General features: G+C 39.3%; 1 protein-coding gene across 3 annotated transcripts in view; it reads left to right on the top strand.

Moving 5' to 3' along the window:
* The window catches only part of Fyb1 (FYN binding protein 1), a 124,524-nt gene that overhangs the window by 64,025 nt on the left and 44,761 nt on the right, over positions 1–15,738 (top strand). For all 3 annotated transcript variants that reach the window (XM_021231761.2, XM_040757619.1, XM_005077982.4), the window contains exon 3: positions 14,579–14,768. In XM_021231761.2, the coding sequence (XP_021087420.1) occupies positions 14,579–14,768 (190 nt within the window). The remainder of the gene's footprint in view (positions 1–14,578; positions 14,769–15,738) is intronic.

Raw genomic sequence — 15,738 nt, forward strand, 5'->3', positions numbered from 1 at the left:
ACTGACTTTGGAAATTAGGAGGGCCCCCTGCCTGTCACATCCAATGCCTGCCTCCAGAGGTAAAAACCTGTTATGGCTTCACCCATGTGTTGTTGCCTTCAGCAACATAAACCACCTCGGTTAAAATGGGCTTGAGAAGTCAAACCAAAAGACTTGACCTGGAGACATCTTCAATAGAAAATCAGAAAGACATATTGCTATTTTTATTTTAATTTTAATGGCAAGCCTCATTTCTGAAAAACTCTAGTGCTATAATCTTTGTTTCCTTCCCCATAATTTGGGACTGTTTTGAGAAGTGAACAATGGTTAGTACTTTAGAGATTTCTAATGTAAGGCACAGACCTGGACATCATCACAACCTCAGGTGGCAGTAAAAGAAGTGTAGGGCTCCACATTGATGGCCTCTGGCAGGGGTGGGGGTGGGGAAGGACTCTCACAATAGGTGTTGTAATAAAAAAAAGTGACTCCAGAGAGAAAGACAACATATAACAGAATTCAAGCGGACAGGTTTTTTTATTAAGAGACAAGGATAGTAAACAGGGGAAAGGGGGAGCAGACTGGCCTCTGGAGACAGGAAGAGTGGGAAAGAGGAGAGGCAGGCAGAGAGTGAGACAGAGAAAGAGACCCACAGAGACAGAGAAACAGACAGAGGGCGAGAAAGAAAGAGAGAGAGGAGGATGGGAGATGGGCAGGGCCCTTTTAAAAGGGAACATAGTGAATATGCACAGGTGGTGTTCTTAGTGGCAGCAGCTGAGGGTGTATCCTGTCCGAACTCCAAAGGCATGCCAGTATAAATGCCTAAATACTAACAGCAAGGACCTTGCATGTAAGAGACACAGAAACAATTCAGCCTATTATGAAGTTAGAACAGCAATCCCATACATGTTCACAGCCACACCTCTGTTAAAAGCCACAAATTATGGGGTGTTTCCCAATGAGATGGAAAGAAACCCCTCACACCATACACCAGACACCCACTACTCCATTTCACACAAAACAGTCTCATTTCAGAATGGTGGCAACTTAAGTCAACTCTACTTGCTACACACACACACACACACACACACACACAGAGAGAGAGAGAGAGAGAGAGAGAGAGAGAGAGAGAGGGAGAGAGAGAGAGGGAGGGAGGGAGGGAGGGAGGGAGGGAGGGAGGAAGGAAGGGAGGGAGGGAGAGGGAGGAAGGGAAGGAGAGAGAGAGGGAGGGAGAGAGAATATACAGGCTGAAAAATCAATGTAGTAAATTTCCATTCTATTCTCTCTCCCTAACTTATAGTCTCTTTCTAACAACAATTCTTCCCTCTGGGAAATTAGTGATCAACCTTGCTTACCTCTGGAGTCATCCAGCATGCACTTGCTCATACCAAAATATGAGCAAGCAACACAGATGACTGTAACTATCATGGAATTGGTATTCCTCTCTCTCTTTCTGCCCTTTCTCTCTCTCTTTCTCCCTCCTCCCCTCTCTCCTCTCCCCCTTCCTCTCTCCCTCTCTGTCTTTCTCTCCCTTTCCCCCTCCCTCCATCCCCCACCCACATATACAAAAAGTGTTTGTCTGCATCTATCCTTAGCATATTAGTTATTGATTTTCTTTTCTACTTTATATCATAGCTTCTTTCATCAATGAGATGCTGAAAAGCTCACTGAAGGGATATATTTAACTATAAATGCTTTGAAACAAACTGGAAAGACGAAAAACAAACAAAACAAAAAACCCCTTCAGACCTAAACAAGGATTTTTACAATGGATCTTGTGGTTTTAGGCTTTGTGTCTGAGTGAATCATTACTCTTAGCCAGACTTTGGATCTCTTATCTTTGGAAAGAATGGAGGATGTTTATAAGGGTAATCCTCTGTTGTAACACCCCTAAGTCTAAATGGTTTTCTTCCGCTGTATTTCAAAGTAGAATGCAGAGGCAGAAAGGTGACTCCAGGAAAAATCAGTAGTACTGTTTATGCCAAATACCATAAAAACTACTGGAACAACACACTGAAAAGACCTTTCATCCCTAGGGTGCCGTGATTTGGTCTTTAGTCATTTGTTACACAAACAATAGAGCTCATGTTGTCAAAGGACCATCCCCTCTCTCAATGAATGCACCTGTCGGTTCTATTCTGACACAGGAAAGTGATGTCTACATCAGAAGGGTAACAAGCTATCTTCCTTTCCCTGTTCTTGGAATCTACCGTCCCTCAGTCATCCAACTGTCCCCATCCCCTGCATCTCCCTCCACCCTGTCTGTCACTTCCTGACCCATCCAGTTACCAGCAGGGTGATTTGGTAGCATCTTGAAAGGGCTTCCTCACTTCATGATCCCTGAGTTGTCCTACTTCAGTTACAGCTGCTCATGGATGCCTTGTCTCTTGCAGGATGGGCAGGTGATGATCAGAGAATGAAAGCCTAACTGAAAATATCAGGAAACAGTTTATACTCAGCGTGAAAAATGTGGGCTGGCGAAATGGATGCTTGGGTAAAGGGACGTGGCACACAAGCCTGACAACCTGGGTTCAGTTCCTGGATCTCACAGTATTAAGGAGAAAATGGACTCTTTAAAGTTGTTCTCTGACCTCCACATGTGTGTGCACCCACCCTCCCATGTATACCCAATAATAAGACACTGAAAAGATGGGGAGCACCAGAGAAGTCAGAAAGAGGTGAAAATAATTTAAATGCAATGTCAAAGTACGAAATTCTAGAATTAAAATCGAATTATAAAAATTGAAAAGAAAATTAAAGAGTCAAAAGTAGGTATCTTTTAAGAAGGAAGAGATTGTGGTGGTGAGGCTCAGGCAGCCAGTTACATGCATTTGCAGTGCAGACACTTCATCCTCCTCTCCCGTAGACTAGAGCATTCTCATACTGAACTTTGAGTAAAACACCATGGACTATAGAACTGCTGCTCAGACCTCAGTGTGTGTGTGTGCGTGTGCGTGCATGCATTCGTGCGTGTGTGTGTGTGTGTGTGTGTGTGTGTGGTGTGTGTGTGTGTGTGTATCTGCTCTGTGAGAACCTGTAGAGCAAAGCTACTGGCTCAAACCCTGAATGTCTAATTAGTGGGTTTGTAAAGGCCTGAGCTTTGGCTTTTCTGTAGGTTCTTAGTTGATGCTGATGCTGCCAATAAAGTGTCCAGAATTTGAGAAATGCTATTCTTTTAGTATAGTAAAATGAAATAGGAAATGTCAATACCAGGTTATGTTTAGTTATTTTGAAATATTACTTAAAATATGTCTTTATACCTTAATTTATACTTCTATCATATCATTGATGCTACTGTTACCTGACTGGGACATCTCTACTTCACAATAGGAGACAACAAAGTCAATGTGTCTCCCAGGTTCACAGGTCACCTGCACTAGAACTCTCTGACATTCTAAGCAAGACCTCCGAGCTGTATCCAAGAACATTCAAAACCAGAGTCCCTCTGCCTGACTGTTAAAACCAACTATTAAATGTGCTTCTTATTCATGCCAGGTTAGGAAAACTACTGCCTTAGATTTAAATCCAACAACCTGCAGAATACAATTTGCTAGAGTAAAACTGTGTTGTTTAAAGAGTGTATATCTCCAGCAGAATTTGGGTAAGAGAACTATTTACTTACTCATGTATTCATTCAACATTTAGTCAGTCCCTGCTAAGTGTTTATACTTTGAAATACAACAATGTAATCATATATATGGTTTTTTACTCTTATAACAACGTCTAGCTGTAGGAATAGAACTAAACAAATAAGAAAATTTAGAGAGTGCTGTAAACATTCCAGACAGAATGACACAGTCTAGTGACTGAAGACACAAAGACACTATTAATGTAGCAAAAAGAAAAGATTTTTAGATTGGTGGAACCTAGGAGAAATGACTAATGATGAGTCTGGAAAAATAAGTACCAACCAATTGCTATGGATCTGAGACCATAGTTTGAAATTTGTAATTGAAGCAATTGACATTAAAGCCATTATGATAGGGAGTACTATGGTCTGGTCTGCAGTTCAGAGCTCTTTTTTTTTTTTGCTATGTCGATCATAAATTGTAGGAGAGTAAGAATAAAGCAAAAAGATTGCATAGAATTGTGGAGACAGTTAGCTGGTAGAGTGACATATAAGCATCTGAGTTGAGATTCACAAATGTGTTTATAGTCCCAGGGCAGGGGGACAGACAAAAGAAGGTTACCAGGAACTTAGTGACCAGACAGGCATACACATACACACAACCCTGCATACATGTCACATGCATACACACGTACACACAGAGACACCTAAAAATAAACATAAGTAGTAAATGAATGAATGAATAGATAAAGTAAGTCTGGAGCAACTTTAAAGCTTGACCCAGAGGAGTTGCGGGAAATGAAGCGGCAAATAATTTTCTCATTTATTGGATACAGAAAATAAAGGGGAAGCTGAGTGTCGTGGAGCATGCTCGTAACCCTAGGACTAAGGATGTTGAGGAAAGAAGATTACGAGTTCAACTCCAGCCAGAGCTATACAGTAAAACGCTGTCTCTAAAACAAAAAGAAAGAAAAGAGCTGAGGGGCATGAGGGATAGCATATTAATATGAATTATTATCAAACACTTTTAATTACATGCTAATCTCATCAGTTGACAATTATCTTTAGACTCCATATAGATGACCAACAATAAATGTGGCTGACTATTAATTTTTATAACGTAGTGACAGATTAATTTAAGACTCTTGCAGTATAGATCAGCTTGGCCCAGAATGCTTTATCTCTCTGCCTCAGTCTATCCAATGCTGGGATTACAGGGGTGAGCACCATGCCCTGCTTGAGGTAGCCATCTCTTTCTTGAGGCAGAGTATCTCACTGAATCTGGAGCTATGCTAGTAACCAGCAAGTTCCAGCAACCCTCATATCTCAATCTCCAATAGTTCTGGGATTACAGGTGCACACACCCATGCCAAGCTTTTTACATGAGTGCTGTGGTTTCCAATTCACATCTTCCTGCTTGCACAGAGGTCGTTCTTACTAAGACACCTCTCCAACCCTGCTACATGAATCTGGTATCATTCTAATGAAAACCTAAGCATAGCATTAATGGAATATGGTGATATTATCATTAGTCTGCACCTTTATTTGTGCCGGGGTTGATGAAAACTAGAACTAGTGAAGGCTGAATACTTCCGTGTACTGTAAAACACACACTTAAGCTACTAGTCATGACAGATCTATAATTCCAGAATTTTAGGAGATGGAAACAGGAGGATAGAGCAGTTTATTTCAATCTGAGAGCTTTGTATACACTCAGAGACACCCAATTTCCTTCACAATTATGTGTTTGTTGTAGGTATTATGGAGGGAAGGTGGAGTGTATCTGGTAGATGTGCAGAAGTCAAAGGCTAGCCTGGACTAAGCACTACAACTGTTTAAAAATAAAACTCAAATTTTGCCCAATAAATAAAAAAATGAAATGCAGTTGGAGAGTTGTTACAGTACAGGGTTCTGGTACAATAGATAATTTCTGTGGGATTTACTAGCCTAAAGATGTTATCAATACACATCTAACTTGACTAGATTTTCGTCACCAGGACTGCCCTAAAGGAAGGGAATTAAGGCTCATAGACAGTCTACTGTGAGTGGGTGATGGGCATTTCCGTTGACTAATCTGATTGTCACACCACTGTTTAAAGTAGGAGTTTTTGCATTTTTCTCATGCCAAGAAAGATTATGTGAATGACACTGGAAAAATAATTTTAAATATCCAAGGAGAGGGAGCCATACATACCTTCAGCAGGTCTATGTTTTACAAACCTTGAAGGAGGACATTGTGACAGAACCTGAACTAAAACATGCAAAGTCCTTACTCTCGGCAAATCTACATGAAAGTATCTGTTCTAAAAGGTGCTTTCATGCTTGCACAGGGAAGCATGTAGCTAGATGGTCCCTGCAGCCTTGTTAGTAGTCAGCGGGGAAAGGCTAACCCAACTGTGGGGTATCTGAATCACAGACTATTCCAGCACAGTTACCAAGACACAGAGAGAAACCCAGTATTTATATCAACGTGTTCAGTACACCAAGCAGTGTAGGTTTTGTTATCAGATAGGTGTCTCTCTACATACAGAGGTTAGAACGTGCATAGAAAAGCCCTGCTAAGCATTGGTTAGTCCTACAAAAGAACATGGAACTATAATAGATCATGAGAGATTCTACCTCATTTTATAAAGCTTTATCCAGCAATGAGTCAGATCTTATTTGTGTAATTGAAAACGCTTACTTGTTTGTTTTTTATTAAAGAAGAGGGAAGAGACCTGCCCAGTGTGGAGCCTCAGGTCAACTGATTTCTCAGCAATGCTTCCACTCTGCCCTGCACTGCTCCCCCTCTGCCCTGTGCTGCTCCCCCTGCTCCCCCTCTGCCCTGTGCTCCTCCCCCTGCTCCCCCTCTGCTCTGCTCTGCTCCCCCTCTGCTCTGCTCTGCTCCCCCTCTGCTCTGCATTGCTCCCCTCTGCCCTGCACTGCCCCCTGCTCCCCCTGCCCTGTGATGCTCCCCCTGCTCCCCCTCTGCCATGCACTACTCCTTGGTAGTGCAGTTTCTCTCTTTCAGTTTCTCTCTTCTGTGTCTACCCTGTCATTCTCTTCTCTGGATCTTTTGTGATATCTTTTGACTTGGGGCCCTTCTTTCTACAGAGGTAAACTTTCAAAAAGAGCAATGACAACAACAGTCACTTTCATAGCAGAAGCAACAAACACTTTTCAACTGAGTCCTTTCTTCTTATCTAGTCTGCCCCTGTGATTAATTCTTAGCTATACCAGTTGTCCATTTATCTTTCTTTGGAACTGCAACCAAAATACCTACTTTGTCCAGGCCTGGAGGGAGGCGCTAGATGATCCTTCTGGTCCCTTTGCCAATGCCTATAGCGCTTTGCCTGGTCTAGTGCTAGTGATCTACATTAGCCCAGGTAAAACCCCATAGTTTTAATAGGAACAAACAGTCTTCCTGGATAAACCACTAGTCAGGCAAATTTCCTTAATAAACATTTTCTTTGTGGCATTTCCTCTTTCCTTACTTAAAAAAATCACTCAAGAGGCAGAGGCAGGTGGCGTCTGAGTTCAGAGTCAGTTTGGTCTGTAGATTGAGTTCTAGAATAGCCTGGACTACATAGAAAAACCCTGGCTCCAAAAAAAGTGGTTACCAGCAGCTCTAGATGGGCACATGATGACAGGGGTTACAGGTACACTGAGTCTCACCAGGCAGGAGAGTGAGCTCTTGTGTTCTGTTGCATGGAAGGGGGCTGTTGACAAAACCATGACTGATATATAAAAATAATCAAAGGAGATGATTTGGGGTCTCCTTCTTACAAATAAATGATAAATTTGTGAGATCAGAGATGATATAAATACCTCAAGTTGCTCATTAATACAATGTATACGTGTGCAAAAATATCACATGTATAGCCCATATCTGTCTACTAAAATCTATTTTAAGAGGTTTCTATCACAAACTGATATAGGCTGAGTATCACTAATCTTAAAATTCAAAATCCTAACTACGCCAAAGTAGGGCATCTTAAGTTCTAGTATGGCACCAAAGTACAAGCCCTGAACCTCAAGTCTCTTTTTTAATGTAAATTTGTTTGCTGTTTATTAGAGGGCATGTGCATGCAGAGGTCAGAGGACAAATTTAAGGTGTAGCTTCTCTCCTTCTACCATGTAGGTCCCAAATATCAAACTCAAGTTGGCAGACTAGGCAGCAAGTTCTTTTACCTATTGAGCCATCTTGTCAACCTCTCATCTCTTCAGGGAAACTGAAAATGCTGTTTACAATTCTCTTCATGCTCTGTGAATAAAGTATATAAAATACATTATCTTCACGTTCTTTTGCATTTAGGTCATATCCCCAGTATATATCATATGTACACAAAAATATTCCTAAGTATGAAACAGATTCACCCTAAGCATTTATTTCCAATAAAGGATACTCAACTTGAATAGCCCCAAGGAGTACTTTTTTTTTGCATAAACAGAATTTCTTGTTTCTCTGCTTAACTCTAGTTTTTTTATTTAGCTTACTAGTTGCAAACCCTCAAAAACTGGAAGATATAATGGGAGATCTTGTCTTACTGTTTACGTAGTTGTCCCAATAGTGGCCTTGCACAATAACCAGACACATGTCTTGTGAGCTCCACAGGCACACACTGTCAGCCTATTGGTCAAAAGCATGCTCTGACCCAACTGCCCCAGGCAGTCTAGATGTCTATTTCTGCCTCAGTTTGCACCACCTCTAGAACGTTGCTACTGCAGCATAGGGTTTATTCCTTCTCTACATGTAGATGCTGTATTTTCAAGTTACAGCAATATTCTTCATAAAGTGTTCTCAGAGGAGTTCTAAGGTTTTATGATTCCCTCAAAAGATAAAATTGCTCTTCAGATTTCTAAACTTGAGTTCTAGTGCTTTTTATCCTATTCATGTTATAAGTACTCTTTTCAAACAGTGTGTGTGTGTGTGTGTGTGTGTGTGTGTGTGTGTGGTATGTGAAGTATGTGCACATGTGTATGTAGGTGCACATGTTTCTGTACACAGGGAGAGGTCAGATAAGGACATCAGGTATCCTGTTCTCTCCCTTTCTGCTCTATTCCTTAGAGATGATGTCTCTCATTGAACCTGGCTATAGTTCAACTGACATCCAGCATTCCCAGCATCCTCTCTGCTCTTACAGGTGCACACAGACACACCCAATTTTTATGTGCTACTGGGGATTTGAATGCAGGCCTTTATGCTTGCACAACAAATGCCAAAACACACTGAGTTATCTCCCTAGCCCTAAAATAACTTTTACCATTAGAAAAAAAAGACATTGAGTTACTGTCTTCTACCCAAATATGTTCTTAGAGCAGAAAAACAATGCTTTGTAATCTACAAGTATCTAACAAAGAGTTCATCTTATATGTGGACTTTCTTTCTTTTTAAAGTACTTAGATATTATTTTTAAATTAGCTGGTTAATATTTAACATCATTTTAAAGGGAAATATGCAAAAATCAGCAATCTCATGAAATCCCTGAAAAAATTGAAATCTATGGTATTTTATTCATAGAAAATAAATTGCTAGCAAAATTGTTTTCCTTTATATGATTAAACTGCCAACAAGAGGCTGGAGAGATTGCTCAGTGGTTAAGAGCACTGGCTGCTCTTCCAGAGGACCTGGGTTCAATTCACAGTACCCACGTGGCAGCTCACAATTGTCTATAACTCCAAGATCTAGCATCCTCACTTAGACATCTATGCAGGCAAAACATCAATGCACGTAAAATAAAAATAAGTAAATTAAAAAAATAGCCAACAAGCTATTATTGGGAAAGGAATTTTCTAAGAATTAAGTGGGGGTGCTGTCAAGATGGATCATCTGGGAAAAGCTCTTGCTCTCAAGCCTGAAGACAGGAGTTCAGTCCCTGAGACCTACCTACATGGTGGAAGAGAGATCTTACTACTGCAAACTGTTTTCTGACTTACTCGTGTGTGAAATGACATGTTTACACACACACACACACACACACACAAATAAATAAAATTTGAGTATTAAAAATAAATTCATGCCAGATGGTGGTGGCACACAACTTTAATCCCAGAACTCGGGAGGCAGAGGCAGGTGGATCTCTGTGAGTTTGAGACCAGCCTGATCTACAAGAGCTAGTTCCAGCACAGACTCCAAAGCCAAAGAGAAACCCTGTCTCAAAAAACCCAAGACAGACAGACAGACAGACAGACAGATTCAGAACAATAATTGGACACTCTTGATTTTAAAGTCACAGATACGGTGAGGATCTGAAGGTGTGACTGCAAAGTGGCCTCTTTTCAGAATCATTTTGATCTCTCCCTCTTCACCTCCATCCTAAATTGGCTGTGACTACCTATGTGACACTGGTGTTTCAGTATTACTTTTCTTTCCATTTTGATGGGCCATTCTAAGATGGCTAACATTGTCTTGGCACTTTGCTTTCAAATCAAAAGCTTTCTTACTAATATAGTTCCCATGTTCCGCATTTGCAAAATTTCCCATCCACTACAGTTTACAAATCCTTTGAAGATAATAACAGAAGACACTAAATTAAGGCGAGCAAAAATACTGTGAAACCAGACTCCTTAACTCTAAGGCATTCAAGATCTCACCCCTGACAGCTTATAGATGTGCTCTGAATGTTTTCAAAGTGCTTTTGGATACACAACAGGATCTACCTATGTACCTATATTCTGTATAATGTTTTATATTCTACAAAATAAAATCATAAAAGGTAGTACATGTTTTTCGAACTACTTATCTCTACAAGATGCTGTATTTCTTTACAAATTAATACTTTAGTGCTTATAAGAGATGTTCATCACACAGATGGAACATCTTTTTTGTTCTATTTTGTTTTTTGAGCAAGGTTTCTCTGTGTATCTTTGGAACCTATCCTGGCAGTTGCTCTGTAAACCAGGCTGTCCTCGAGCTCACAGAGATTCACTTGCCTCTGTCACCCAAGTGCTGGGATTAAAGGAATGTGCCACCAACACCCAGTTCCAGGTGGAGCATCTTGTAAGCACGTTCAAACTCCTTAGCCTCAATTATAGAAATACAAGTTAAATGTGTTATTTTATACTGTCAAAGCTTACTCAAGTGTTTGCCGTAGACCATGATAGAACTAGGTTCTAGGGCAAGCCATAGGTAACATTGCACACCTGTGCTGGGCAGGTGCTCATATTTTTTCAGAATCTCATAGCACTCTGCAAGTTGGGAATACAAAACCAAACGAAAACTCAGAGAAGCAAAATAAATTGTCCTGTGTCTTAAGGTTGCTATTGGTTAAAAAAATATCCATTCTGGACAAGGTCAAGTCTACTAACTCCAGTATAGATATTCTTTCTAAGAACCACTCAGGAGCATATGAAAATTTCTTCTGGTGTGTTTAAAAGTCAAGAATGTGAATGTGGCAGTTCAGTACACAAGAGGGTGGATATACAGAGAATTAAACTTTTACTTCTTAGTCACTTCTAAAATTTCCTACCATTAGAACCAAGAGCACGCTTAATTTGGGGAGAAAGATTCCTGTTTTTGTATTTATACATTTTAATCTCATCACATAAGGTATCCCGCATTACTATGATCTGAGATCACCCTTGAGGACTGGGTCAGATAACACTGAACCACCTCAGACTCATGGAAAGTCTTTCCCATTCATTTCCTTTTGACAAAATGGCCCTGGTGTCCCACCCAGTCAGGTGTGCTATAGCAAAACAGGTGGCCTGTGCAAGGTCTCTTCCAAACTTTTGGTGCTAAAATGATAAAAAAAGTTGGGATGAGAATGGCTAACTTCTTAGATTTTTGAAAGCTATTTCCATGTTCTAGAACATTCTGTAGTTACATTCTGTTTTTCTTAACACAGACACTACTTGTTTCTTTGCTCCCAGAAACACAAAGATTCTTTGTGTTAGAATCATTTTTCATAGATGTAAATGAATTTTTGCAGTATTTGAACATAAGCAAAATGGCTCACCACTCCTTCCTAGTGCACAGGAAGACATTAACATATGATGAGGAGTGAGAACAGTTAACAGTTATTTTAGTGCCTCATTAAATCTTAGCATTCATTTTAAGCAGTTTCTCAGTAGTCATCTTTATTTCAGTTCTGTTCCTCTCTGTCTCTGAGTCTGCCCTCCTCTGGCCTTGATGCATTCTCGGGCAAGCCCTGTCTGCTAGTTCACAAGGTTGTGAGCAATTGAGACTCACCCCCTTCTGCTCCAAGTTCAGTGGAAAAGCAAGAACACCCTTCCAAAATGACTCTGGCTGTTATAGCCAATGAACAGCAGGTGGTGTCAGGGCAAGCAGAACACATTCTTCTTCAGAAAGGCCCACCAGCCTGGGTACAGGCAGGTAGGCCTGTAGGTTTCTGAGTACATCCTCTCTCGATGCTTGCTTCCAAGTCAAAAGATTTGACATTTCCCAGCTCTTGTCTGTAACTTCCCAATTCCAGGCCTTAGTTCACTCCAATATGGAAATGGGTCCTGCTTGCCAAAATCTTTTCTGTGAAATATAAGTCACAGATAGTTAATAAACATTTTATATGTAGGCAATGGTTATTAATATTCATTCACAGCAGCTATTCTCTTTGGATACAAATCACTTATTTATTAAAATAGCAAAATTTGTTTCATCTGCCTAATAATCTAATATTTATGATCTGGTGAAAGAGGCATTTCAAATTAATAAGCATAGTCATGGGCCATATAATATTGTCAGTCAACATGTGCTGCATGGACCACAGTGGTCCTGTAAGATTATTAATTAGTTAAGATAAGATGCCTCATTGGGTATTGTTCAGTTTGAGTCAGTTTCTTGCAAACTAATGGAATGCTGTGTTCTTATCAAGGTAGGTTTTAGATATTTTTAAAAATATGAACAGATAGGAAAAATATCTAAATTAGCAAAATTATATTCCATTTGTCCATGTGAGAACAAGAAAATGTTATGTAAAATGTAGACAAAGAATTGAATAGATTAAGCATTTTAAAAGAAACATAGCTATAAATATGGACAAGTTACACTAGTGTTTAAACTGATGAAAAATTAACATGTTTTCCAAAATGGTATTCTCTTTCCCTCTTAAAAAAGTCACTGCAAAGCAAGGAAGGTAAGAGTCACAAGCTCCATATTGAATGAAACTAGGTGGTACAAACAACTTAAAGCATAAAATATCAAGTCAGAAAGCAAATGGAGACTTAGGCAACAGGACAAGAGTCAAAGCAAGCAGGGAAGGTGCAAAGGCAATTGTATGTACTCCCCCATTAGCCAGAAGGACATTTTAGGCAGTAGCTGAGACACGTTTAACCACAAGTTCTCATGAAAAACTATTAACAGCCGTGGGGGAGAGGGGGCTGGTGCCTGTGTGCTTATATGCACATAGTAAATGTTGCCAATAGAAAGGAAGAAGGGCACATGACATCCAAATAATGAAATGATCTTTGCTTGCAATCCCCTACTGCTAGTTGTTGTATCTGGTGGCCAACCTCATTGCAATCAATGAGTACAGCACTCAGCTAACGGCCGATTGATAGCCGTTAAGCAAAATAAGGTAATCAAGTTACCTGTGAGAACTTCATTCATCTATTTGTGACTGAGGTAAATGAGTGTTTTGATGGGTTTGAAAATAACTAGTAATACTTGACTTAGAAAATAATTATAAATATTTGATAAGCACTAGAAAACACTTCCTTGATGTTACGCTAGCCGTAATACGATAAGTAGAGAAGGCACACTTAAGTCTAAATTGCATTGCTAACATTTTCTCTCTCACTTTATCAAAATAAAGATGAGAAAACAATAAGGGAAGCCTGGTGCTTTCAATTTCTATGAAAAAAACACGTGCTTATATGGTCTAATTCCATTAAACGTAGAGCTAGAGAGAATGCAGGTCATACAGTTACATAGTATTTCCCCCTTTCACCGTGCATATCACAATTTATATAACAGTTTACACGGATTAAATGCATTTAAGTATTATATATTTGCTCAGAAATGTTTATCTGATCTATCACTGCTGGGTTCCTAGTATCTAGAACAGAACTTGGCATTTTGGTAGGCATTCTACAAATATTTATCAAATGAAAAATAAAATGTTGAAATTACTCTGTGCCAGACACTATTCTAAGTGTTTTGTGTATGTTGGGCCATAGCATCCCACAGAACCCTATGAGGTGGCATCATCATTTCATTTTATAAACGTAACCAGGAAGTAATTGATCCAAGCCAGGGTTTAACCCCATGCACTTCAGTTCCACACTCTTTACCACAGAATATTCTCTTAGAATATCAGAGACGTATTGCTGGCAAAGAGAAATCCCAGGAAGAGTGTAGAATTTAAACGCAACAGAGAACTGAATGTGTTAGCACATCTTTAATCCTAGCACTTGGGCAGCTGGAATGCAGAGACAAGTGAATTTCTGTGAGTCCAGAGCCAGCCTAGATCCTATCTCAAAACTCAAAATAAAATAAAAGGCAACAGGGTCATGTTAGAAGAACTGAACAGAGAAGATATACTGGAACTGACAGATGTCATACATTTGCATCAAAATGCTCAAAAAAAACCTATGCAATTTAGTAGGCGTTGCTAGGTGGTGGGAATATGGGCAATTCATACTTTAATGCTCTTAAGATCATATTGTAGTTTTAATAATGTATATAATTTACTTGTGAGATGATTTAATAGGATTTTACTTTTAAAAAAACATAGCCTAAACGAAATATAATTTGTTAAAAGTTCAAAGATCTTGTCAAAAACAAGTGTGTTGCCTGTGAGAATAGATCTATTTAGTCTAGAATACAGATCCAATGAAAAAAATAAGTGTATTTGTAAACTCATGAAGAATGTGGTATAAAGTTGATTTAGGGTTGTTCACAAAATCAAGACTGTTAAAACTAAGGTTTATAAAAATCTCAGAAAAGATAATATACATAAAACATTAGACATTTTAAAGCATTCACTTAACAAGGGGTATACATTTCTAATGTTTTATCCAATATTGTTCCTGCATGTTTGAATGATAAGTTCTCATATTTTGATGAGTTGTCTTAATTTACCATCCTTTGCTTCTTAGGTACCAGCAAAAGTCAGACACCTTACTCAACAACTTCCTTACCACCACCCCCAGCGTCTCATCCAAGCAGCCTGCCACCACCTCCAATGTCCCATCCAGCCATCCAGCCACCACTACCAGCATCCCACCCAACACAACCACCAGTTCCAAGCCTACCTCCCAGAAACATTAAGCCTCCCCTTGACCTGAAGTAAGTAAAGGATCACCTTACAATTTCACCACCAATGTCTTGCCAGAGATTTCCAAATTATTCATGGCTGGGTGCTTAAAGATCTATGGAAAATTTCTGTGGTACTTTAGTGGGCAGTTAGCACAAAACTAGTCAGTTCAGTGATATGTCCCTATAAAAGTATAATTTAACATATGCCATACAGTTGATCTTTTGTCCATAATCCACAGGGTAAAATTTGTTAACTACAAAATCATATTGAGATCTTCCTTAAGTGCTTCACGATTCAATACATTGAAAACCCAAATATTATGAGTGCCCATGACTATTTTTTCACTTCATAACACATCCATAGGCATTTAAAGTTAGTAACTAAGAATGTATGAGTAGCTTGATGTGTCTTATCTTCTACATGGGCTGCTCTGTGTGTTCGTATTAACATTATACCCCTCCAGGCATTTAAGTCTGTAGATGTTCAGTTGAAGATTCAAACACCTTGGGAGATTCTAATATCAAATCAAAGTGTAAGGCATCTCTTTACTATTATATTAAGGCTAAACAAATGTTAGCCTAATTAAACTAACTAATATATATCCTCATAAACACTTAATTTCCATATAAATTATTTTTCACATATATAAAATCATATTTCTTATTCCTAATTTTCCTTATCCTCTGGTAAATTTAACCCTTTGAATTTAGATTTCAGAATTTCTTTTCCATGTATTTATTTTTATTTTACATTTACATGTTTTGTTTTGTTTTGTCTGAGACAATCCCTCACTGTATATCCCTTTCCCAGCCTAGAACTCACTACTAAGCCAAGGCTTAGGAAGGTTCTGCTGCCTCTCCCTTGACAGTGTTGATATTGTGGGCATGCGCCTACACTGTGGGCCACGATCCTAACACTTATAAAGTTTGTTATATAGCTCCATCCCAGACACCAGTTTCAGCAAAGCCTCTGAGTATGGCATAATTTTAGTATGAAGTC

The sequence above is a fragment of the Mesocricetus auratus genome, unplaced genomic scaffold, assembly GCF_017639785.1.
Source record: "Mesocricetus auratus isolate SY011 unplaced genomic scaffold, BCM_Maur_2.0 Super-Scaffold_100015, whole genome shotgun sequence".
Classification (NCBI taxonomy): Eukaryota; Metazoa; Chordata; class Mammalia; order Rodentia; family Cricetidae; genus Mesocricetus; species Mesocricetus auratus.